The sequence below is a fragment of the Aulonocara sp. 'chitande type north' Nkhata Bay genome, linkage group LG7 (assembly GCF_057382095.1).
Source record: "Aulonocara sp. 'chitande type north' Nkhata Bay isolate Kocher_YH1m ecotype deep benthic linkage group LG7, A_spYH_male_GT1.1, whole genome shotgun sequence".
NCBI classification, from domain to species: domain Eukaryota; kingdom Metazoa; phylum Chordata; class Actinopteri; order Cichliformes; family Cichlidae; genus Aulonocara; species Aulonocara sp. 'chitande type north' Nkhata Bay.
Genome location: NC_141350.1, coordinates 17,023,842 through 17,046,871, shown reverse-complemented (window position 1 = coordinate 17,046,871; position 23,030 = coordinate 17,023,842). Strand labels below are relative to the sequence as shown.

General features: G+C 43.0%; 1 protein-coding gene across 7 annotated transcripts; it reads left to right on the top strand.

Moving 5' to 3' along the window:
• Nucleotides 1-1,233: 1,233 nt before the first annotated feature.
• Nucleotides 1,234-21,581, top strand: LOC147324916 (uncharacterized). 7 transcript variants are annotated; one of them, XM_086299089.1, is made up of 10 exons: nucleotides 1,234-1,351; nucleotides 1,505-1,649; nucleotides 8,132-8,449; nucleotides 12,612-12,686; nucleotides 13,235-13,537; nucleotides 14,535-14,652; nucleotides 15,111-15,387; nucleotides 15,471-15,602; nucleotides 17,259-17,371; nucleotides 19,413-21,581. In XM_086299089.1, the coding sequence occupies exons 2-10, from the start codon at nucleotides 1,598-1,600 to the stop codon at nucleotides 19,423-19,425; spliced, it is 1,401 nt and encodes a 466-aa protein (XP_086155215.1). In that variant the 5' UTR covers nucleotides 1,234-1,351; nucleotides 1,505-1,597; the 3' UTR covers nucleotides 19,426-21,581. The 7 variants fall into 7 exon arrangements, 6 of the variants coding, with proteins under 6 accessions (XP_086155215.1, XP_086155216.1, XP_086155213.1 ...); XM_086299090.1 differs by having other exon boundaries at nucleotides 1,267-1,351; nucleotides 1,502-1,649; XR_015130241.1 differs by lacking the exon at nucleotides 1,234-1,351 and having other exon boundaries at nucleotides 1,361-1,649; nucleotides 17,308-17,371; nucleotides 19,413-19,488.
• The last annotated feature ends 1,449 nt before the right edge of the window (nucleotides 21,582-23,030 follow it).

The following is a 23,030-nucleotide window of genomic DNA, read 5'->3' as shown; positions in this document are numbered from 1 at the left end:
GGGTTTTCTGCTTCCTTCTATTTCCGTTCCGCTACAGTTTTTTGTGCCTTTTTTAAACACATTTCCTCTTTCAGATGCTGCCAGATTGCACATGAGAGTGCATGTGTCAAACGTTGTGTGTGCATCTTCTGTCTGCAAAGCACTTCCTGGTTCCTGACAGTGCAGTGTTAGAAATATCCCCCTCCTGGGCCAGGGAACGGTTAAGCCTGGCCCCCCATTCCTTTCCTCTTCTTTTTCTCTCTCTCTCTGTCTGCTGACATATTTTCAGGCTTTCACGCCACACCTCAAATCTCTGGCTCCTTACTGCACAGAAGTTGCCAGATGTGATGGCAGCTGAAACTGAGTGTGAGAAAGTGTGTGTGTGTGTGTGTGTGTGAGAGAGAGAAACTGTGTGTATGGGTGGTGGTGGGGGGCTGAAAGACAGACGGAGAGACAAAAAAAGCTTTGTGTGTGAAAGTTGTGATGAAAATTGAGCGAGTGGTGTTATGGTTGACATGATGTATATATTTATAGCATAAGTGGCACTGTTCATTAGCAGCGAGCGAGAGAGAGAGAGTCAGCAAGGGGAGGGGAGGAAATGAACAATGGAGGGGAAATGATCAGTAATCTGCGACGCTAGCTGTCAGCCTCCACTGCAACAGCCTGTCTGGATTCTGGATCTCATTATAGGTAAATTCATTTGGCTTTGGGGCCACGGCCAAAATATGCTCAAGTAATTGAGAGAGACAGAGAGAGTGTATGTGAGTGTAAATGTGTGCACAAAAAAGGGAAGCACGGGTCGGTGTTTTATTATAAGTAGGATTTGCATATATCTTGGTTCTGTGATTGTCTGAACTACTTTTAATGCATTGCCAGTGATGCCTTTCACACTACCTGTTATTAGGGCTTCTAAAAATGAATCACCAAGATTCCAACTAAAGCTAACATTTAGCAAGCTAGTCTAAAGCATCACCACACACATTTGGACCTGTGAAAAGACTTTTGAACAAAGGGGGCCTTGGTGATCATTGTTGTCCGCGTCTGTGCGTAGATCTGCGTCCCAGCCTCGATGATCGTGAATCCGTAAACAAATGTAAAAAGTCAGCAAATGCAAAAGGGGCACAAGTGGAGGCATTGGTGAGAAGGATGGTGCAGAAAAAAAGGAGTGCAAACATAGTAAACAGAGCCTGAAGGGAGAGAGAGCATGTGAAAGACACACAGAGAGAGAGAGGGCAGGGAGACGGAGCTTGCCATCTGGAAAACAGCATCTTTCCCTGCGCTCCGCTCCTCCCCTCTTCTTCCCTCTCGGCATCTCTCCCACGCTCCAGAGCCCAGCCTTCAGCTCCCGGGATCTTTCCCAAACTCTCCCGAGGTACGGGCGGTTTGTGTGTGCATGCGCGCGTGTGTTTGCGTGTGCCAAGTTTGTGAGATTCGAAGCCTGCGCGCGCGCGTGCTGTACGAGTACTTGACACGCGATCAGTACTTTCCGTGTGTTTGTCTCCCTCCTCTCCTCTCCGCGCAGCAGCAGCGGCCGCTGAGGTGGGCGTGCGGACCCTCTGACCCTCTCTCGCCCACTCTTCCTCCGTCTCTCCCTCTTCGCAGCAGCGACAGGGGGGCTATGGATGGACTGCGTTTACCTCCACTCATAGAGGAGGCTTTGGACTCCACAGGTCTGTGTGCTGCTGTGTTGTCAGTGTGTGTTCATCTGCGACTCCGCGTAGCTGGATACAGCCGTGTGGCGGTGTTTTTTTTCACTACAGATTATATAGACAGCGATCAGCCGGGGAAAAGGTAGATGGTTAATGTTTATCTCTCTCTCTCTTTTCTTTTTCTTTTTTTCAAAGAAAGAGCATGCTCTCTAAAAGTGAGTGATGTAAAGTGGGCAGGATGTGGAACGGGAGAAGGGTGGTCTGGTGTCGAGGTGTTTACTGTGGGAGCGTGTTTCTAAAGAGCTGCAGTCGAGCTGACAGACTGAGTGAGTGAGTGAGTGGACAGCACGGTAAGATACGGCATCTGTGGACGTTTGATGGAGGCGACACGCTGCCAGGTAACGATTTGCTGGCAGCCAAAGGCAGGAAATAATTTAGGCCTAGCGTTTAGCACTGTTGAATTTGTTGCATATGTTATCCCGATGGAGAACTGATGGAATCTGGAGTCATGCAGAGCTGGGTGTTATTTTTGTTAACGATTGAATCTCTCTCATGTTTTACACAGATTATCATCTGCGGAGGAATGAGACGTTGTTTTAGTGCACATAGTGGCTTGGAGCAGATGAGCAGCTGCACTTAGGCTTGCTTGGTAACTTCATTCCACTGAAAGTTGCTGCATGACAGCGAACACAATGCATCTTTATTTTATGTTTTCGCCTCAGATAGAATTAGTACTGTTCAACTATGCAGAGAAAATGTGTGGTATTTCTCTCTCTCTTTCCATGATTCTCAATGAGGAAGGAGTATGTGTTTTGCAGATAGAGTGGCCCTGTGTGTGTGTGTGTGTGGACGCTGGAAGGAGGATGTTTATTGGTGTGGAGGGGCTCGGAGAAACAGACACATACACAGGTCAGCAGTTTGCTCAGAGTCAGGTTTCCTTTTCCTCTGTTAATGTCCTAAAAGTGAACTTTCAGGAGCAAGGACTGGGTGGCTCATTTCTTTTAATATGCTCACCATAGATGCCCGTAGACTTATCGAACCACTTGCATTTGTGAGCAGTTTTGTTTATTACATTTGTTGTGCTGAAGCCTGATCGCCGTAACGCGGATGCTGTCTCAGGAGAAATCCTTCCTTACCTAACAAGCTTGTTCCTGTTATCTAGCCTCTTAACTCCAGGGACTCTTTTATTTTTTTTCCTTTCATCACAACCTGAGGCATGTTTTTAAAGCTGGGAATTAAGTGCTCGTGACGGCCAACACTGAGCTTATGGTGGTGTCAGGGCTGACTTCTGGAGAATAAAAAGACCTAGAAAGTGGATTGAGCTGAGTTGATAAGTGATATAGTTTTGAATTATGTACCTTTGGGGGATCTAAAGGGATTTAAGTGCATTTATTGTGCCCTGGCTGAGGTCAGCCCTAACTCTCAGCATAAGTCTGGGTTCTTCAAAAAAGCAATTTTATTAAAAATCAACAGCATTTCTCTGGTTTTTGCACTTTTGCTGAGGATTAATTCTACGCTGCCTTGCCACATCTACCAACAGAGATTGCAGATGCTCCTGTGCAAACACATGCTGCCGCCGAGCAAGATCACAGGCACATCTGACATTTACAAGGTGTCTGCATACGATGCCGCCACTGGCCACCATATTGTTCCTCCCTCCTACTTGCACGAGCTGCCGAACACTTCTCTCTCCATCCTTCTCTCAGCTTTTCCCACTCAGTATCTCGTCCCCCTCTTTCAGATGGAATCCTTTGCTCTCTTCAGCACCCACGCACCCTCCAACACACACACACACACACACACACACACACACACACACACACACACACACAAACCTTTTGCACCTGCCAGCGCGTCAGCCCACGCAGCATTTCTCTCCTGTTCTTTCCCTCCATTCCCTCATCTTCTCTCCAGTGTTGTGCCCTCATGCTGCAAAAATTCACATCAGCAGTGATACTCCCCAAAGATACACAAACAGAATTTCTCTCAGCTCTCCGGAACTAATAAACAGCAAAGTTGCTGCCTTGGACAAACTTTGTAGATGTGGGAGCTGCTTAGACCTTTGAGAAAACCAAAAAACCAAAAAGCCAAGAACAACAAACGAAAACAAATCTCGCATGCTTTTCTGTCCTCAAGCATCCCTGATCCCTGTTTCTCACTGTCACATGTTCCCCCCACCCACTTCTCTGGTCTCTCTCACCAGACTTAAGTGCTTCATTTAAAAAAATAGGGGGGAAAAAGGGCTCTTAAGGCACTCTGCAGGTCCCTGGCTAAACCAAGTGTGCCATGTGTGCTTTACTCTTACTCGGCTGTATAATGGAAAAATTCTTAAAACTTTCAAGTGAATGGAGAAGGTTCATGAACTCCCGCAGCTCCTTCTTTCAGCCCCCCTCCCGCCCCCATGGCTTTAACTTTTTGTTTCCCTCGCAGAAATGCTTGGCATTGTCAACCTATCATTAGCGCACCCTTCCTCGCGCTCTGGATTTGTCTTTTTTGAATTTTGGCAGATACACAGTGAGCTGTGGTATCCCCTATTTTTCAAAATAAGACCTAAGTGATTAAAAAAAAGCTTTCCATAGTGATTGCTTTGCTGGGGGTGGTGGTTTGGGGGGAGGGTTCATTTGTGATGAAATGGGTTATAACTGCATGACTTGTTTTCCGTTCTTCTTCTGATGCTATTCAAACCCCTAATGGAATAGCTATGCAACAAGCTTATGCACACACTGCACCACCACAGATTCGTATTGAAACCCCCCCCCCCCCCAAAAAACACACATTCCCTGAATAAATCACCTACAGCATGCACACACTGACACAGATTTTGTGCGTACTCATCTAATGAGGCCAAATTATAGCACATCCTGCGATGCTTTTCTATTCCATTGACCCACTTTCCCTTATTCCCCTTTGAAAGCGCAAATACGAATTTTCCATTTAAATAACAGAACGGCTGATTAAGTCGCTTCAACTTTCTTTTCTTCTCCTGCTGCTGTTGTTCCTCACTCTCCCTGGACTTTTCAGCCTCTGAAGTGCAGTACAGAGAGAGAGCAAGGGAAAGAGATAAACTCACTTTAACCTCACAAGACCTCCACCTCTGTCGCTTGCTGCTCATCTGGAGTCTCCACGCAGCTTGAAAGCAGTGCATCTCATATGATGGTGACCTCACCGTGTGGGCTTCGTGACAGTGCACCTGATACAGTTGCACAGACTCTTCTCTGGGGGGGTAAAGGAAAGGTTTCTATGGAAAGCAAAGCAGTGGACCAAAATACAGCTTTATCACCATGGTGATTCTCTATATGTTGAAGCTCTGGGTTGTTGGTGTGCTGACCAAGGGTGCATGGTGGATGTGGAGATGCGTGGGGTTAACGTCGTAAATCTTTCTCCTTCCTTGTGTGTCTCTAATTGTTTTTTCCCCGTCTCCCTTTCACATATGCTCCTACGGTGGCTCCTTGTTATTTCAGCTCCCCCTCCCTCCTCTGTATTATGTGTTGCTGAGGAAGTGTGCCAGTGCAGGGAAAAAGCTACAACATCAGAGCAGGGCTGATTTCAAAGCTGGGGTAGGAGGGGGTGTTGTGCATTATGCATGGCCTCCTACACGTACATCCGTCTCACACACACACACACACACACACACACACACACACACACACACACACACACACACACACACACACAGCAGATCACAGACATATATGATCATAAATACAGTATGTTGTGTATATAGACTCATCAGAAGTGGGGATCTCACTACACATGTATGCGTGCTCATATTCTATGTATTTACACACATGCAAAACCAAAGAGAAGTGGTCACTCTTGGCGTGTATTCATATGCAAATGCAAACTCTTGAGGCATATGCACAAATGAACCACTGACACCGCAGCACACACCTGTTTGCTCAGTCTCAACACACCCAGGACACGACACCCGTAGACAGCCTCCTCCAGCGCCGCCTTTCAGCGAGCAGTCGTTTCTTTTATTGGCTGATTTGACTCCAGATGTTCCTAACTACCTAACTAGCAGTCAATTCATTTAACTAGCAGCAATAGGGAGAGACTATTCTCTCGAAAGCACTTTGCTCCGCATTTCCTATTATATTACACCTGATTGCATGAAGCGGTATCATTAAAGATAAAGACTGTAAAAAAAAAAGGTGAGCGCATAAATGCTGTTTTTTCCAGTAAATTCCTGTCTACTTAATTAGACTGCGAGGCTGAGCTTCAGATTTCGCTGCCCGTCCCTCACCCACCCCTCTGCTGGCTAAAAATCCCCGCTCTGCTCTTCAATTTTGCAAAGTGCAATTTTCATTATGCTCCACGCTCCATCGCAGAATGCCAAATCAGAAGCAAAACAAAAAGGCTGGTGTTGACACATTAAATGTTTGAATTAAATCTCAGGCAGCCTTTTTGAGATGCTGACAAAGACTACTTGGCTCTGCCTGTTGCCTCTCTTCTAAAGTGGCACAGTGTGTATACCAACATACTCAGAGTGCTGTGCTGCAGTGTGATTATGAAAGAATGTGTTGTGCATAGATAAAAGGCGTCCTCTCCCCGGAGCTGTTGCACTGCTCCTGAGATGACACCGCTGTCCGTCGCCTGCTCTTGTATGTGCGCGGCGTCCATGTCTAATGCAATCCCAGCGTGACTAAAAGAAAAAATCAAGCACAGTGGAGTGAGCACAGGTGTCACTGCAGCTGATTTGGCTGCATAATGTGCTCAATATTCACCCACAAGGTGAGAAGATTAAGCTTCTTTTAAGAGCGATACGATGAGTAGAAAGGTGAAAGGTGGTGGTAAGGGTTTGCACACGATGCATCATGCAAAGCCAGACTCTTTCTCCTAAATATACCTAAAAAGTGTTTTTTTTAAAGTGAGGACAATAATGACCGTCTATACAGAATAGACATTTACAAAAGAAAACACTTGATCCAAAGCCTTTTGGAGTTGCCTACCATGAGCTCAACATATCCTGTAAGAGATTTGGATGTGGGTGATATTCAGTGGGAAGCCTTTTGTCTCTTGATGGCCTTTAGCCGCCCCTGGCTATACAAGCAGCTCCGGCTAAAACTCCCCGCCACAGAGCTCCGTCTCTCTCTTTCTTTATGACTAACTCGTTACACCAGCATCAAAGTTTAATGACAAAATAGCCCTGCGCTCATGAAACCTCTCGCATGCCTCTCAGGGGCCGCATTGTTTAAATTAACATCATTATGAGACAGGAAGGAATAAGGCTGTCACAGATGCATGATAAAATATGCTGTGATGTACACGGTTACATCTAGCGAGCAGAGAAAAAGAAAGAAAAAATAATTAGCACAAGAACCGGAAGCATCCCCAGAGCCGAGATTACACCGGTGAGCATCGCTCTTAATTAGGGTAGATCTTTAGTTAATGCTTTATTCCGTCCCCTGCTGCAGCCTTCTTCTTTTTTCTCATCACGTCTCTCCATCTTCTGTCCCTCAGTGAACACTATTCCCCCTCTCCCATCCTCACATTGCTTTCTGAGTACAAACAGCAATTTTTGGCCACTTGGAGACCACTCAGACATGAATGCGCAGTACTACATATTGATTTATTTCTGAGAAGGACTTGACCCAGGAGGGCATGCTGTTGAGAAGTGAGAGTGAAAGGATATTAGGTCAGTGTGTGTTTGCGTGTGTGTAATGCTAGAAGAACTGCCGGCGATGCCTTCTCTTCTGAACTGCTCTGACTTTGTCTCAGTAGCTGCAGCGAGACAAAGAGCTGTAATGCAAAATCAAGTTCACTCTTATTGGTCTGCCTCATATATAATGTCTCATTTTTGGTTTTAGAGCTTCTGATTGGGCCTGAGCTTATTACTGAGCGAAATCTTTTAAGAAGAAGGCAAAAATGTGACACAAGAGCACGTGAAAGAGCTGTGTGTCACATCTCTCTTACTATGAGTGGTAGCTCTGTTGTTGTGGACTTTGAGGTGCATTGCTGAGTGGTGAGTCATAGCGATTGCTTCACCTCCCCACTTCTGTTTCCGCATTGTGTCAGCTAACCTGCTCCACCTGCTGGCCAAACATTTAAATCCACAGTGCGGATACAAGGATGCGTGTGCCATAAACACAACGAAGCTTGAAATGCGGTGAATAAAGAGAAATATGTTGCGTGTGAATGCTGCTACATTAACATCTGCTTATTACAAAATTCTGACATTTTAAGGCACGTGTGATTTTCTTCCTTTAATCAGTGGAATCGCTCAAGAAAAAGGATTGCGTCTTAGAGTTAATCACAAAAGAGGATTTTCAGTTATATTGTGGGATTGAACAGCTACGCTTAAATCAGAGTGAACAGGATGTGATGTACAAAGAAGTCGGTGCCACTTTAATCACAAGATGGTGCTGTTGATTCGGGGGAGAAGAGACCATTTGCTCTGCAGCCAAGCGTGACTGAGTTTTTAGGCGATGACAGATGGGTTTGTCACCTGTAAGGCTCTCCATCCCTTTTCCTTCTCGTAATGTCTGCCATCTCTCTACCAGATGACCCCTGTGATCTGAAAGCCGAGAGCAGCCCCAATATGGACAACGAGATAACCGCCAAGGAGCGAGGAGTCCTGGAGGAGAACAACGAGAAAGAGGAGATGGACCAGGAGAGATCTCAGGAGGAAGAGGGGGAAGAAAAGAAACTGAAAGAGGAGGAAGGTGAAGGGGAGGAGAAGAGGAAGAAGGAGCAAGAGTCGCTGACTGAGGAGCAGGAGCTGGAGGAGCTCAGGGCGCAGGTGCTGCAGCTGCTGCTGGAGCTGGAGGAGGCCAGAGAGACCTCCAACAAACATCAGGAGAGCTTCCACGAGCTGCAAGGTGAGAACTCTAGCCTTGAATACCTCTAGGACTGTATCCCTTAACTGTAATATGTATGTTCATTATTTAATACCTTTAACTATTAATTTATTAACATTAACATTAAAGCATCTCCCATAAAAATCAATGCAAATGCACTAATCATCCATCAACATGCATTAATTCTGTAACATTTTTTCTGGCATTTATAGAATATGCTGACTGCCATGATAGTCCCCGTTCTAACATTTCTATCTGTCATGTTCAGTCACAACTGGAATCGGTAACAAAAGCTGAATAAAAAGCACGTCACATTTGAACACACGTAGGTAATAAAACACAAATAGCTGGGCCTCTTTCGCCGATTTCTCTTCATAAAATAATTTTTCCTTCTTTTAATTCTGGGACAGCTTTGCAAAAAGCAATGCTACACCAAGCGCTTTGCTTAGAAATGAATCTACATTTTGCAATTAACCATCATTTTTCAAATCTGCAAATTGTTTGCCAGCGCCGCTCCTAAATCGCATTTACAAAAGCAATAACCCTGGGCTTTCATTCGTTACATTTCCAACACATGCATATTCAGTGAGTGGAAAAGAAAAATAATGGAAATAGCTAAGACCAACAAGCAAAGTTGAAAAAGAAAAAAAAAACCTTTCATTTAATTGCGGCTAAATTTTCTGTGAGCTAAAAACGCTACCTAACATTTTTAACTAACCTTGTTTTTGGCCTTTCCCTCGCTGTGAAAAAAACTCCATTTGTGCTGTAAGACACATGATTATAAAATTCCTGTTACAATCTCAGCCTGAATTTTCTTCAGAGTACTTTTACATAAATGTTTGCACTATTTTTTCCCCTATTTCTACACTGATCAGTAGAAAAAACCCTCTCTTAACTTTGTACCTGAGGCATCCTTGTGAAATTTTGTTAGATACATATATAGAAGGCGAACTGTTTATATGTGGTTACAGACAGTCTGTTGCTCATAGTCATTAAGAAGAGCATAAGCTCATACCTTAGAAATGATGAGCATAATGCTCAGAGACACTAGCAGTGACTAAGGCCTTGGGTATGAGGTTACACTGAGCTCAGTGTGTGTGCGTTTATGAGTGTGTGCATTTAACAGTGTGTTATTCTTAGAGACATAGCATGGTGAGCTCAGCAGTTTGTCTGGCAGCGGGAGGAACCATTCCTCAGACAACTGCGCTCACACTGCGGGAAGTTTCTAGACGGAGTGTCCTAGACCTCAACCAGAATTCAGTATTGGTCGAGACCCTCTGGGAACAGTCAGCTGCTCGGTGCGTTGGCAGCTGATGCATGCAGATGCGGTTGTCTCGGTTTCGGGTTTCTACGCCCACACCAGTAATGATGTAGCTTGATGAATGGATTAATCTGAGGGCGTTAAAAACCAAATTTAAAATGGAAAAAGTTATAAATAATATTGATAACAATCTACTAACTGTAGCTTAAACATTATGAAAATAAAAAAGTGAGATTCTACATCCATGCAAGTGGCACTGTGAGGTGATACTGAACAGCTGATGTTCAGCAAGTAGATTGTTTATGAATTTCATGAGCTTGGTGAGAACATTCTGGGAAGCGACTGGTGAGTTTGGTGAAATGGCACAATGGCCTGTTATGGAGGGCTTCCTGTGTAGTCAGCGGTTATCTGTCTTTTTTAAGAAGTCCCCCTCTGCTGAGAGAGGCCCAGTGCAGATAGATGAGACCTAAGTGACCCCAACCCTCTAAGAAGAGGCCAGCCCTTATCTTAGCTTTAGCCAGTGACTGGCTTGCTCCTCATTTCAAGCTTAAAGTTGGCTTATCACAGTCTTTTCCATTTGGTATGATAGTTTAACCGAACAAAATGTCACAATGCTAAGCTCCCTGTTTAAACACAAAACATGTTATATTGTTAAAGCTAAATTGAATCAAAGACTTCTTTCAGTCACTGAACAGGACATAAGGAAAGCGAAACAGTGAAGCAGCAGGTGATCAAAAAACAGACAGACAATGTCTCAAAATCTCCAGTGACAAATGAGAGTTATCCAGCCCCAGTGATAATCACATGGACTTCAGAGACCAGCACTATCAAGCAGGAATAAGAGTCAGTAAAGAATTTCAGGGTTTAACTGAGTTTTCTGTATTACAAGGATCATTCATAATGAAGTATATTGCCAGGCAACTTACGCTATACCTACCTACCCTATTTTCAAACTTGTACTCGTTGACCTTATATAAAATTTGCAAGCAAGCCTTACCAGGTTGAATTATGTGTTTATATTTACTCTCACACCATTTAATGCAACCGGGTTGCTGCTTAAATAGTAAGGCTAAAACTGGCTTATACAGAAAAGAAGCAGCTACTCACATTTAGGCAGCGAGTGAATTCAGACGTATTTTTAGTCAGATCTTCCCGTGCACATTTTTTCCAACTTTCCTCCCGGCTTTAAATAGATTTTATTCAGGCCGTCTCACGCTTTTCCAGTCTTGCTGACCACCAAATCACTTAAAGCGCATACACATGCTAGTACAGCACTTTTCCTATCACACACACTCACACACCTCTCCTTTGGCTGCAGCAACTGTGCATTTGGCGTGTATGATGAGTTTTCTAATTTTATAGTTTGCTCTTATTTTGTAAAATATTCCTGCGTGCTGCCAGCAGACTGGTCACCTTCTGCCAATGCCTTTTTATGTGAATAGATTGGAAAACTCAGGGTTGATAGCCACCTTTTGCGTGACTGCATAGCAGGAACCCAAACGTTGGGGTATGAAAATATACCCCGGGTCTGTTGGTCTTGCTTCATATTACAGACCGCAGGTGTTGGTGATCAGGCGCCTGGAGGGGTGCCGCAGATAGACCTGAAACACTCTTCCAAGCAGCAGCCTGAAGTCAGTGGGCATAACAGGCACTTTACATGTTTAGGTTCTTATGCAGGACACAACACAACGAAGAAGGCATTTGATCTGAAATTTGATCTGTAGATAACTCACTGCCATTAAGTACACAAGCCACAAGAAGGCTAAGGCGTCCTCCAGCAGATGGTACAGCCCCCACAGAGACCCTGATCTTAGCAACATGGAGTCACCCTGGGATTACACAAAGAGACACAAGCAATTAAGGAATGTGGCAACTTTTCCAAAACACTTGGAGCAACCCACTTGTTTCCAAAAATGTATAGAAGAAGTTGTACTAATGAAAGGTGCACCAAATACTGATTAAAAAAACCCCCTTTTTTTACAATTAAATTGTACTTGTGAAAGTACTTTGTGTGTGTGCATGTTTTTTTACAAGTATCTTAATTCACTCTAAGTGTTTATAATTTAGCCATCGATCCATTATCTTCCATTATCTTTATTGTGGATTGGATGGAGCCTATCCCAGCTACCATAGGGCGAGAGGCCGGGTACACCCTGGACAGATCGCCAGTTTGTCGCAGGACTAACACATAGAGACATCTCACCATTCAGCTTACATTACCCCATGGGTAATTAACCCAATTAACATAAAGGAGGTTTCTTCCTGTTAAAAGGGAGTTTTTCATCCCCACTGTCACCATGTGCTTGCTCATAGGGGGTCGTCTGATTTTTGGAGTTTTATCTCTATTATTTTAGGGCCTTGACCTTAGAATTTAAAGCACCTTGAGCCAGTTGTTGTGGTTTGGTGCCATGTAAATAAAACTGAATTGAATGGACATATGATTTGATTTAAGAATACGCTCTCGCTATCCTTCTAGCTCCTCTTGCTGCTATATAAAAGCCATCAGTGAATCTGCCTGAAGTATGTGGCAGAAAACATTTGGCATGAGACATACTGATAGGGACCAAAAATAAACAGAAATTCAAAAATAGCAGCAAACCAAAAGCTGTGAAACTGGCAGCCAAAACACTCTGTGTTATTTTTCTACTGCTATCTGTTAAGTTTAGAAGAGAATTTTCCAATGAAAAGGATCATTAGGAACTCGCATACCAGAAAGAAAAATCCTGCTAAGTAATATTGACGGTCTGCTCACGTACTGTTCATTGCTTTTAACAGAAGCAGACATACAAAGCTGCTTGTGTCATCCAGTCATGCCTCAAGGTTGAACAGCTTATCAAGTTGTCATCTTTCTTCTTTTGGCCTGCTGCACTTTTTCCCTCTTATCTCACTACACACTCCTGACTCCCCGTCTCTCCTCTTCAGGTCTGTTGGAGGATGAGCGTCTGGCAAGTGCCCATCAGGCTGAGGCATTCACACGGCAGATCCAGAATCTGCAAGGTATCAACACAATATGCCTAAAGATCTCTAAAATAACATTTTGTGTCATTTTTTCCCCTTGGATTAAAAAAATCAAAAGTTTTACATCCCTCAGTGCTTAAGGTCTCTGCAGATTTTGATCTTTAAGCTGCTAATTTATTAGCTTGACTTCTGTTTCATGCTACCACTTATGCAGATTTTTTGTTCTCAAAGACAGAAAATCAGAAGGGAAATTTTTTTTTTTTAAGTTGCGAGGTGGAGAAAACTCTCCATTCCTGAAATGACTAAACTAATAATCCCAACCTGACCCTGAATAAAAAGCATGCCAGTTACCATCAGTTACATCAGCTCCTCTTTCAAACAGCACCCGCACAGACACACACACACAGGCGTATGCAAGTGCACACTAACCACCTACACACACAAACACACACAGGCCCACTACTGCAAAGCCTCAGGTGAGATCATACATATACACCCATACTGACACTGCAGTCTCACCCACACATCTGCCATAAAGAAAACCTAACGTTCTCCTCCTCCTCTTCCTCTTCCCCCGCTTGCCACAGCCCAGCTGCGCTCTGTGCAGGAGGAGATGTACAGCCTGGAGGAGGAGAAGGAGAGCGAGCTGGCCGAGGCCCAGGAGGAGCTGCGCACGGCTCAGGAGGAGGTGCTCCTGCTCCAGCAGGCCGCTGAGGAGGCAGCGGCGGAGAGGGAGAACGACATCGCCTCACTGCAGGAAGAGCTGTGTCGCCGGCGGGCCGAGCTCCAGCGCCTAAGTGAAGAAACCCAGGAGTACGAGCTGGAGATAACCACGCTCAGGGCCGAAATCAGCATGAAGAGCCAGCGCAGGGAGGCCGAGAGGAGAGAGGGTGAGGGATGAGGAAAAGGGGGGGGGGGGGGGGGGGGAACAGATGTCAGAGAAGAAGTGACGTTGCATCACGTGTGTCTTATTAGGTTCTTAGTTACCCAAGTCATTGTAGTCTTACAAACTTGAGAAAAAAAGGCGACTGGTCATCTTTAAGTTTGTGAATTTAACCCTACTAGGCGTTAAATCCACCTTTTTTCTCCATCTTAACTCATGTGACGTAGGACATGAGAAGTAGTAGGTCAATGACCACCTCTCACAGGAACAACCCCCAGTAGGGGTTAAATACCTGGGACTCTTACTGAAGCCTCTTGGATTAGAGGTGAAAACATCTTCACAAGCTTAAAAATAAAGTTTTCTTCTTTCTTCAAGCTTTTAAGTTTAGCACAAAAAGCCTGTGATCAGTCTTTGCACGAGGATGGTCTCGTTCCCTCACAGCATGTTAGTAAACTGCAGTCAAGAACATCTGTCACTGGCGGGTTCAGTAAATGCTACAAAATAGGATTGCTGGGAGTTGAAAAGGGAGTGACATGTGTGTGTATATTCAGAATACCAGGGACATGAGGTCACGACAGGGAGGGACCCACACTTCCAGCGCATGATGTCACCGCTGGGGTCTGGAGCTGGGTGGGACCGAGGGTGGGGGGAACATCACCCAAAATGCACAAACATTATTGGTGAAAATGGCTTTTCTGCTTCAGTTCTTGCACTTACTAAAACATTTGTAAGCCTTAAAGGAACTGCCAGTCGGATTTTGATACCAGTGAGACAGAGCTGGCATGGATGTGTCATCCTGCTGCCAATCCAGGCTAAGCTAACCAGCTGCTGGTTGTCGCTTCATCTTCAGCAGACAGATATGAGATTGTTCCAAAGCTTCTCGTGCTCTGACAAGAGAGCGGATGACTAAAATTTACGTTTTACACTGTCTGTACTATAAAGATGTGTAGGAGTATACAATGTCGTTTTAAACATCCTCATATATGCCCTTCTTGCTCCGACAGGTGACGTTGACCTGCTAAAGGAGGAGTGCCGTATGCTGAGGGAGGAGTGTCAGACCCTGAAGGAGGACAACAGACGGCTCTCCGAGAGGCTGCAGCTGCTGCAAAGACAGAGGACATGGTGAGAGGTCAACGACTGCTCGCTCGTCAGCTGTGCTCACTGGATCAGCTGGAGGGGATACCCTCTGGTATCACTAGCTCCCATCACAGCACCGACCACCTGTTTAAGCACTTCAGTAAAGTTGTAGCATGATATGAGGGATTACACATAAGCAATTAAGAATTAAGAATGCCTTTGAATTGTAAGGTTGTTCTATATGATGAGCATTTGCCAATATTGTCTGGCCATTTACTGGGAAATTGAAAAGAATAGTTGTTACTGTGCTATAGGGTGTAAATATTTTAACTTCAGGTTTAAATGTATGTGTAGCTGACAAGCAGGTTGACAAAACAGTGTCACCATTTGATATCAACATTTCTTCTAAGGGTTAACACATCCTCCCATCCTCCCGTTTTTACAATAAGAAATAAAAAAATGGTAGAAGCCGGTTAATTTGAAGCCGCTTTTTGATCTCGCAGCTCTAGCGTCTACCTGTCGCTGAAAGAGGAAGACGCGGGGGAGGGCACAGAGGGAAAGGAGATGGAGACCGGCTCAGATGAGGTCATGACAGAGAGCTACATGACCATGGCCCAGTCTGAGAACTGTCGTCTGGTGGACGCCTCCATCCAGAAGAACATCTCATTCGATGGGAAGCCGATGACGCCGACGAGCTGGACCGGAGGGATCGGGGAGATCTTCTCGCTGAGAGACCAGCTGAAACAGGCTGAGGAGAAGGCCTCACAAGTTCAGAGAGAGGTACAGTGCCCTGCTTTGCTAGAAAGTGGCACAGATTTGGTACACGTTATTCTTCTGATTCTTTTGGCCTCTGTGTCCTCCAGTGTGAGGGTCTGAAGATGGAGCTGCAGGAGTTGCAGGTACTGTATGACAGCAGTCAGAGGGAGAGGGCAGAGCTGGAGGAGGAGCTGCAGCGCTGCAAGGCAGAGCTGGAGAAGCTGTCGGGGGGGACGCAGGTGAGGAACCGCAGAGCTCAAGCCCATCACGGGACAAACTATAATAAAAGTATAGCGCCGGCATCAGCAGAGCAACTGATTGAAAAGCTGCACAGCTTTCTGCGATTACTAATAATATATTTAGTAGATATTTATCATCGCTTTCTGAACTTGTTTTTAAATGATATGAATTTATTCTAAAAGCAATATTCCAGTTACACAATGAAGAAAATGTAAAGTTGTTTTTGTTGTTGTTGTTTGCAGTCACACTATCTACTAACACATAACGAACCTCACATTGCTCCTCACTGTATCCTGTGTCTGTTGAGCCCACTTTTTTATGTGTCCCATACTGCAGCGATACATGTGTTGATATGAGCTGACCTGGCCTGTCAGCCCATATCAGTATTTACTGTGTGCTTTGGGCTGGGGAACGTTCCCCCCACTGTGTCTGTGTCCTGACTGCTCAGTTAGAGCAATGCTTAAATACTGTTGTTTGACAAAAACACAAAATCTCTAATAAAACGCATTCAGGCGCCTTGGAGCTAATGCACTTTATACCACTGAAGCATATAAGCAGACTTGAGATCTTTTTAAAACAGTAAATGTAATTAAGCTGCTTTTTTTTCTTGTTTAGACTTTTTATTTAATACCGGACTGGTTTCTCTTCCTTCTAATAAAGTTACATATGAAAAATCTAAATGAAATGAAATGAAAGTGAACACAATTCATGCCATATTCATTTAAAGCGCGACTATTCTTACATAATAAGTACTTGAAAGCATCCAGCATGGTTTGTACATTGAACTATGAGTTATAACTTCTCAGTTCAATGTATTTTTCATGACCTCTCAGCCTTCCAGGTGCCACTGAATGAAAGCATAGGTTGTGATTTCCATTGCAAAGCTCCCGAGGAATTAGAATGCACTGACGGTAGAACAGTCTGTGCTTTCACCTGCATTGCCATGCAAAGACAGTCGCTACTCTGAAAGTCGAGTATTATCAAGTTTTAAAAAGAGCGCATAAAAACTCAGTGAAAAATCTAAACAAAACCTCAGAATTTGGATCATATGCTTGCGATGGTTGAAATCATCCAGTGAAAACAGAACTGTGTTTTGTCTGCAACAGCCATGATGAGATGTCTCCACATCGTGTCAAACTGTCTACCCGTGCCTGTCTCTGATGCTGTCCTTGTTCTCTGAATGTCCATGACCTCTCAGCCTGTTTGACGACAAATTTCTTACGACTTACGAACAATTTAACTTCAAAATGAGGATAGAGAGACTAATAAACCTTCATATGCTAAGTCCATCCTGCGTGCCTTTCCTTCTTTTTCTTTTCTTTTGCTAGCATGATATCACACGCAGCCAGGAAATGCCACACAGGACTGCTCACGCATACTCACACTGAGTTGATGTTTATGTCACCGTAAAGTTATGCATTGTTTGTTTAATAGGAAATATTAAATCACTCCATCACAGTCCTTCCCCCCGTATATCACAGCCACAGGCCATTTCACACTTAGAATTGAGTGATTTGTGTAGTGTAGTGGTGGTCCATTTGTGCCGTTGTCACACATCCTTATCTGTTTGTTTTATTATTTGGCTACGTCGCTCCATCATTCATTCATCCCCTTCATTGCCATGGTCCTTGTGTTTGTTTCTGTTCCCTCCTCAGAGATTCATCCATCCGTCTGAGCACGCTGTTCTCTCCATCCCCTTCATAGGAATGATTGTAATTGTGGCTGTGGTCTGGTGCTGGTTGTCGGAGCTGGCGTCCCAGAGAGCAAGGTATGGGAGGAGCTTATATCTGTCTGAAGCGTAATGCTACTTATGGTTCTCGCAAAATATGCTATGGATTAGTTCACCTAAATTACACAAAAAAAATTTCAATAATATGCTAAACGAAAGAAAAACAAGAGCACTCAGAGAGCGTAATCCCCCCTCCCCCAGAATGCAAGGGCTATACTAAAACTTTAAGGTTTTATGATGTCTTATTACAACATGCTGACATCAGCCTGCTTTTATAACAACAACTCTGATGTTTGACCTCAGACAAGGAAGCATTACATATTAAAATTGTGCATTTTATTATCTTTACCCAGATGATTGGAGCAGAACTGGCTGAAATCTTTGGCTTTTAAGCTGTAAAAACTTTTTTAAAGATATATTCTTGCGGCGTGTCATTTGCAAAACATTAAGCCGTCATTGAAAAAATGAAACATGTTGTACAGCTCTCTCCATGCTCTTTCATATGATATCTTACTCATTATAGTTTCATGAAATTTCTTTCAAGGTCAGCTTTGAAATCCTGGAGTTTCAAAGTGTTTAGCTGGCTCGCTGTGAGCTGTCTGGAGATGGGAGGGTTGCACGTCTAATTTGCTGACAATACGTAATTGGGTCAATAATAAATAAGCAGGTTTTTATGTGTTAGAGTCCTGACTTCAGCTGAGAGAAGGAAGAGGAAGAGCAAGATGTGGAAATAAGGGAGGAGAAAGTGCAATGGTGGAGGAGGAAAAAGACATAATGAAAATGAGGTGATAAAAATAAACATATACAAATGTTAAATGGTCATGTGTAAATATATATATTTGGATATTTGGGATCTTGAAGTAAAACGAACTTGCAAGGAGTACTACATAAAAAGTGATTAGGTGAAATGGCGCTGTCTGTCTTAGCCACTGTAATAAAGATGGCAGGGCTCGAAAAACTACTTAAAACTACTCTCCTTTATTCATAAATTGTGTAATATAACAACAGTCCACGGAATGATAGTGCATGGCTAATAAACCACACAGCTGACGAATAATCTTTGGAGGTATCAAAGATGAAATTTAAAGAATACAAGCATGTCCACACCTCGTTATGTTGGGAATCAGGTGTTTTCAGTTGCATTGCAAAGCAAATCGAGCAATGCAGTCTGGCTTTACAAACATTTGTGAAAAAATGGGCCAATCTAAAGAGCGTCTACTGTTAGATATGTAAAGTTACAGAGCAGGGTCAACAACACTCTGCTGACTCAATAACTGCAGAGCTCCAAACCTCCTCTGGCATTAATGTCAGCACATAAACTGCACCAGGAGCTTCGTGGGATGGGTTTCCATGGCCGAGCAGCTCCTGTAGATGTAAAGTGTTGATAGCCTAGTGCTTTTAGTCCATACAGTCAGAAGTAAATATGTTTTTCTGTTATTTTGGTGAACTAATCCTTTATTTGTCAGGAATCTTTGTGTTTAGTTGTTATGGGAGAATATAAACTGAAGAAATTCCAAATACGGCCTTTAAAATCTGAAACACACTGAAAAACAGATAATATGAACCACTGTGGACCATTTATGAAAGGTCAACATGGGACGGGTGGGCAGTTTGGCAAAACTGAAAAACAAGAAATCTTTGAGCTTCACTGAATGAATAATGTAAAGAAAAAGCTCAACCATTTTATTGGGAAATATGATTTACCGCTTTCTTGCCAAGATTTAAATGAGAAGATTGTTACCATTTATTTGTGTCAAATGTGAAACTACAGCCAAATGATATTTAGCTTAAATTAGTATTTATTTTAAAATGTGGTTTGTAAATAGTGAGCTTTGGAGGTGTGAGTTGGTGTTTCCCTAACCAATTACCCCCTGATTTGTTTGCACTGACATTAAATCAGTAACAATCTTCTCATCTCAATCTCCTTTTTTTTTTTCCCATCTCAATCTCTGAGAGAAGCAATTGTGCCCATTTCCCTAAACGTGGAACTATTCTTTCTATAAGACATCTAGTTTGTATCTATTGGTGACAGTTAACCTCTGCTGACTCCTGACACTCTTCTTTTCGTGTCTTCCCTCAGGGGAGTGAGGTAGGTTGGAGCTCCATTGTGACTATCACTGCAGCCACAGCTGTGCTTCTAGTGATGACTAGCTTATTGAGAGCTCTCGTCCGATTCTGACTGGATGGGTAACAACCGCACGGGACGGACGTCTGCTTCAGACCAGCCCTCACGTCTCCTGCCATGTCTATATCGAGTCACCCGGAATGATCTAAATGTGATAGAAGTGACAACTTTGTAGTAGAAACACCTACGGGGAAACCTTTATCTCTAACGAGACGGTACTACATGCACGCACAGGCTGAGAAAGATGCGCCCGGCATCACTCAAGGCTGAAGACGACAATGAGCTGACCTGCAGACAGTGCACACAAGGACTGTCCTTTAAATGTATGCTAGTGCTGTGTCATTCCTCTTCTGTGCCAGTGAATATGATTTTTTTTTTCTCTTTTAACAATGTGACAAATTATGTTTTTCAGTAGGATGTACTAAATTGGTTTTAGTTTATTTAACCATTATTTATTTATTTACTATTTAAACTGTTGTTAATAGGTGTCTCTGATCATAAGGACAAGCATTTGATTTGGAGTAATGCGCTGAAACCCCCAAAAGTGTACATAGCAGAAAGAATTGTTAACAATCAGTTACTGACCCCCCACCCACCCGCCAAAAAAACAATGCAATATATGCATGAACAAAAGTTAACAAGTCTTCATGAATTAGCAGTCTATCATATCTATTATTGTGTTATTTTGCCCTTAAGTTAGATATTAGACAGCCTTCATTACAAAGTCTGCAAGCATGAGAAGGCTGATTGTGGTCAGCCCCTCTTCACATTCCCCTTAATTTATCAATGAACCAACACACCAGGAGGTTAATGCAGAGCCACTTCACTTTGAAATACCCCAACAATATGATTTCTTGTTATGTACCAACATAATAAAGCAGCGTTAGGAGCAAATCCTGGTGGGGAGGGTCTATGTAGTCATTGTTTCGTATACTTTAAGCTAATGCTAATGTCATTGTGAAGGAATTCATGTTCGTTTTCCTCTGTAAGGCTTTAAACTGGCTTTTGAGTGTTTTGTTAGTGATTTTTTTAGGCGACTGCAGATTGTTCAAGGTACACAGTGTGAGAATGTCGACCTTCAGCTTTACCTACTACATGCTTTATGGGGGGAAAAACCCCTGCAGGTCTGATTACTACCAGTTGATATCCAGATATTGACAGATTATAACACTGATGCAGTGAAATGAGCGAGCACAGCTATTTCCGAAGGCATTACAGACGCAGTTATGGGTCCAAAATATGTAAATAAGAAAGTGTCAGAACGAGTTAGGCTAAGCATCAGTTAGGAAAAACTTATGTATCTATGGCAGGACTCTGTTTACATTTGTGATATATGTTATTTTCTTGGTGAAAAATCTTTTAGAACTGAAAACGGCATGCTAGAAAAACATAGAAGCACAAATATATAATTTATGTTGTTTATGTGGATTCTTTGTATTTCATGTATATAGATGTGACATATAGTACTATGGGAGAGATATTTCTTAAATCCATTTGTACTAGCTTTGTAGAAAGTCTACTCTATTTTGAAAGAGCATCGTATATTTGATAGCCGAAATATATGTCATTTTAATGTTCATTATTTATGGTGATGTCATTCAGGAGGATTGATAGCATCGCTTACCATTTTCAGTACCTCCGTGTCTAGAGGTAGTGTAGCCGTTGCATGCGTTTAGATTGCAGTTGACCGTAGGTGCCAGAAAGTGCAACTGCTGTTTCTTAAAACCTGTTGAGTTTCTGAAACGTATTGGAAGTTTTTTCTGAAGCCTCAACCTTCATTAGCAATGCCTGACAAGTTTTATTTCTGCATATGCACAAGAAAACAGAAAATGTGCCGCTGGACTGCAAATGTTGTCAGTGTCTGTTGGATCAATCGTACAATAGAAATGGAATTCCCATTACTTGCATTAGTATAGAATACTGTCTGATTTGATTCATGTGTCACTCACTCATGAATACTGACTTTTATCATAGTTTCACGAGCTTCTGTAACTGCAGTGTTTCTCGGCTTACTGCTTTACATTTGGATAGCATTGTTGTTTTCAATATAGTTGTGGCTATTTTGTTACACGGAGGTCTATTTTGCACTGTACACGACTTGAGAAAATAAATATACCCGACCCACATGATGTCTGAGAGCTTTATTTTTTCCTGGGTGGTGGCCTCACTCGGCATCAGTCACAAGGTATAAAGGTCTTACGGAATCCCATTCATGAAAACATAAGTCCAGCCTGAGTAAGAGCAGTCTCCCTGGTGGCGTCACATTACATGGGTTGTATGGATATTAATAAACTTCCTTCCAACGGCGTGACATAAGCTGACAGACATGGCTTCCTTACAGATGGCACAGAGGTTACACTCATGACTCCACTGCCACAGCTCATGGTTTACTGAGTTTGAGTGCATCCAATTATCTAAAAGTAGCCTACATGTGCAGCTCTATAGAAAACTAGTGCCGGTAAAACCCTTCACTGCACGGCTGTCTTTCACTTTTGGTTCACATGAAATTACTTTTCCAAGTTTCAAAATATTTCACTTCGGATTGTGAACCAGGTTTCTATTTTGCTCTGGCTCAGAGTTAGGGCTAAAGAAGTGTCAGATCCAGCAAAATTTAATCAGCTGGCCTTTGGCCTCAGGCCTATCTGTCCTGCAAATTCACCCCAAATCCCTTATTAAATATTTAATATATTCACCTGACAGACTAACAGGGAAAAGCTAATTAAAAAAGGTAGACCGCTGACTGTGATAGCAGCCATGGGCAATCTGGTGGAGATATAATGCCAACTCAACAGAGTCCAGGTCAACAGATCTTGCTCCGTGTTACGGTTCTTGCTTGAGTTTAGTTATTCACCATTCTTTATAGTTCCTTATAAAGATGGGAGCTGGAGTTGAACAAAAATAAGACACTTTATACCAACAAATTAAAGAAATACCATTGTAGAATTTGAATATTTGCAATGTTTTTAGTGATTAAAATGTAGAATAGTGCTCTGTTTTTTCTGTAAATTCTGATTCATTATTTAATTGTATTTTAAAAAATTATTATATTATGATTTGATTCTGTGTAAATATTCAGTGATGTTGTAATTTGTGCGAATATATATAATTTTTTTTTTTTTTTTAAAGATTGTAGTTGAAGTATCAGTTCACTGTGCCTGTGTAAAACCCACTGACACAACTTTTCTGGACAATATTCTGGATGAAGCTTAAAAGAATGTGCATTTCTCCTGCAGTGCTATGGTCCACCATAGATTTAGCAGAGTAAAGTAACACTCCAGTGTCTCAGGGACACCTTGCTTCCATCATAAAGGAGAGAAATCCTCTGTTCAGAAAGAAACAAACTCACTTTGGTGTGCTTCGTGGTCAGCCCTGAGAGGTCCTGACAGGCTCTGACTCTTTCAGCTGCAGGAAAATGTCAAATTTACAGTAACTTCACAACATATGTCATTTATATGAAGCGCTGGAACACGTCGTTGTTGAGTGGAACAACAGTGTTAAAAGGTATCTTACTAGCAGGTGGGAGATCACCATGGGCACCCCGTGCTGTGTCCATACTGAGTATCTTGTAAATGC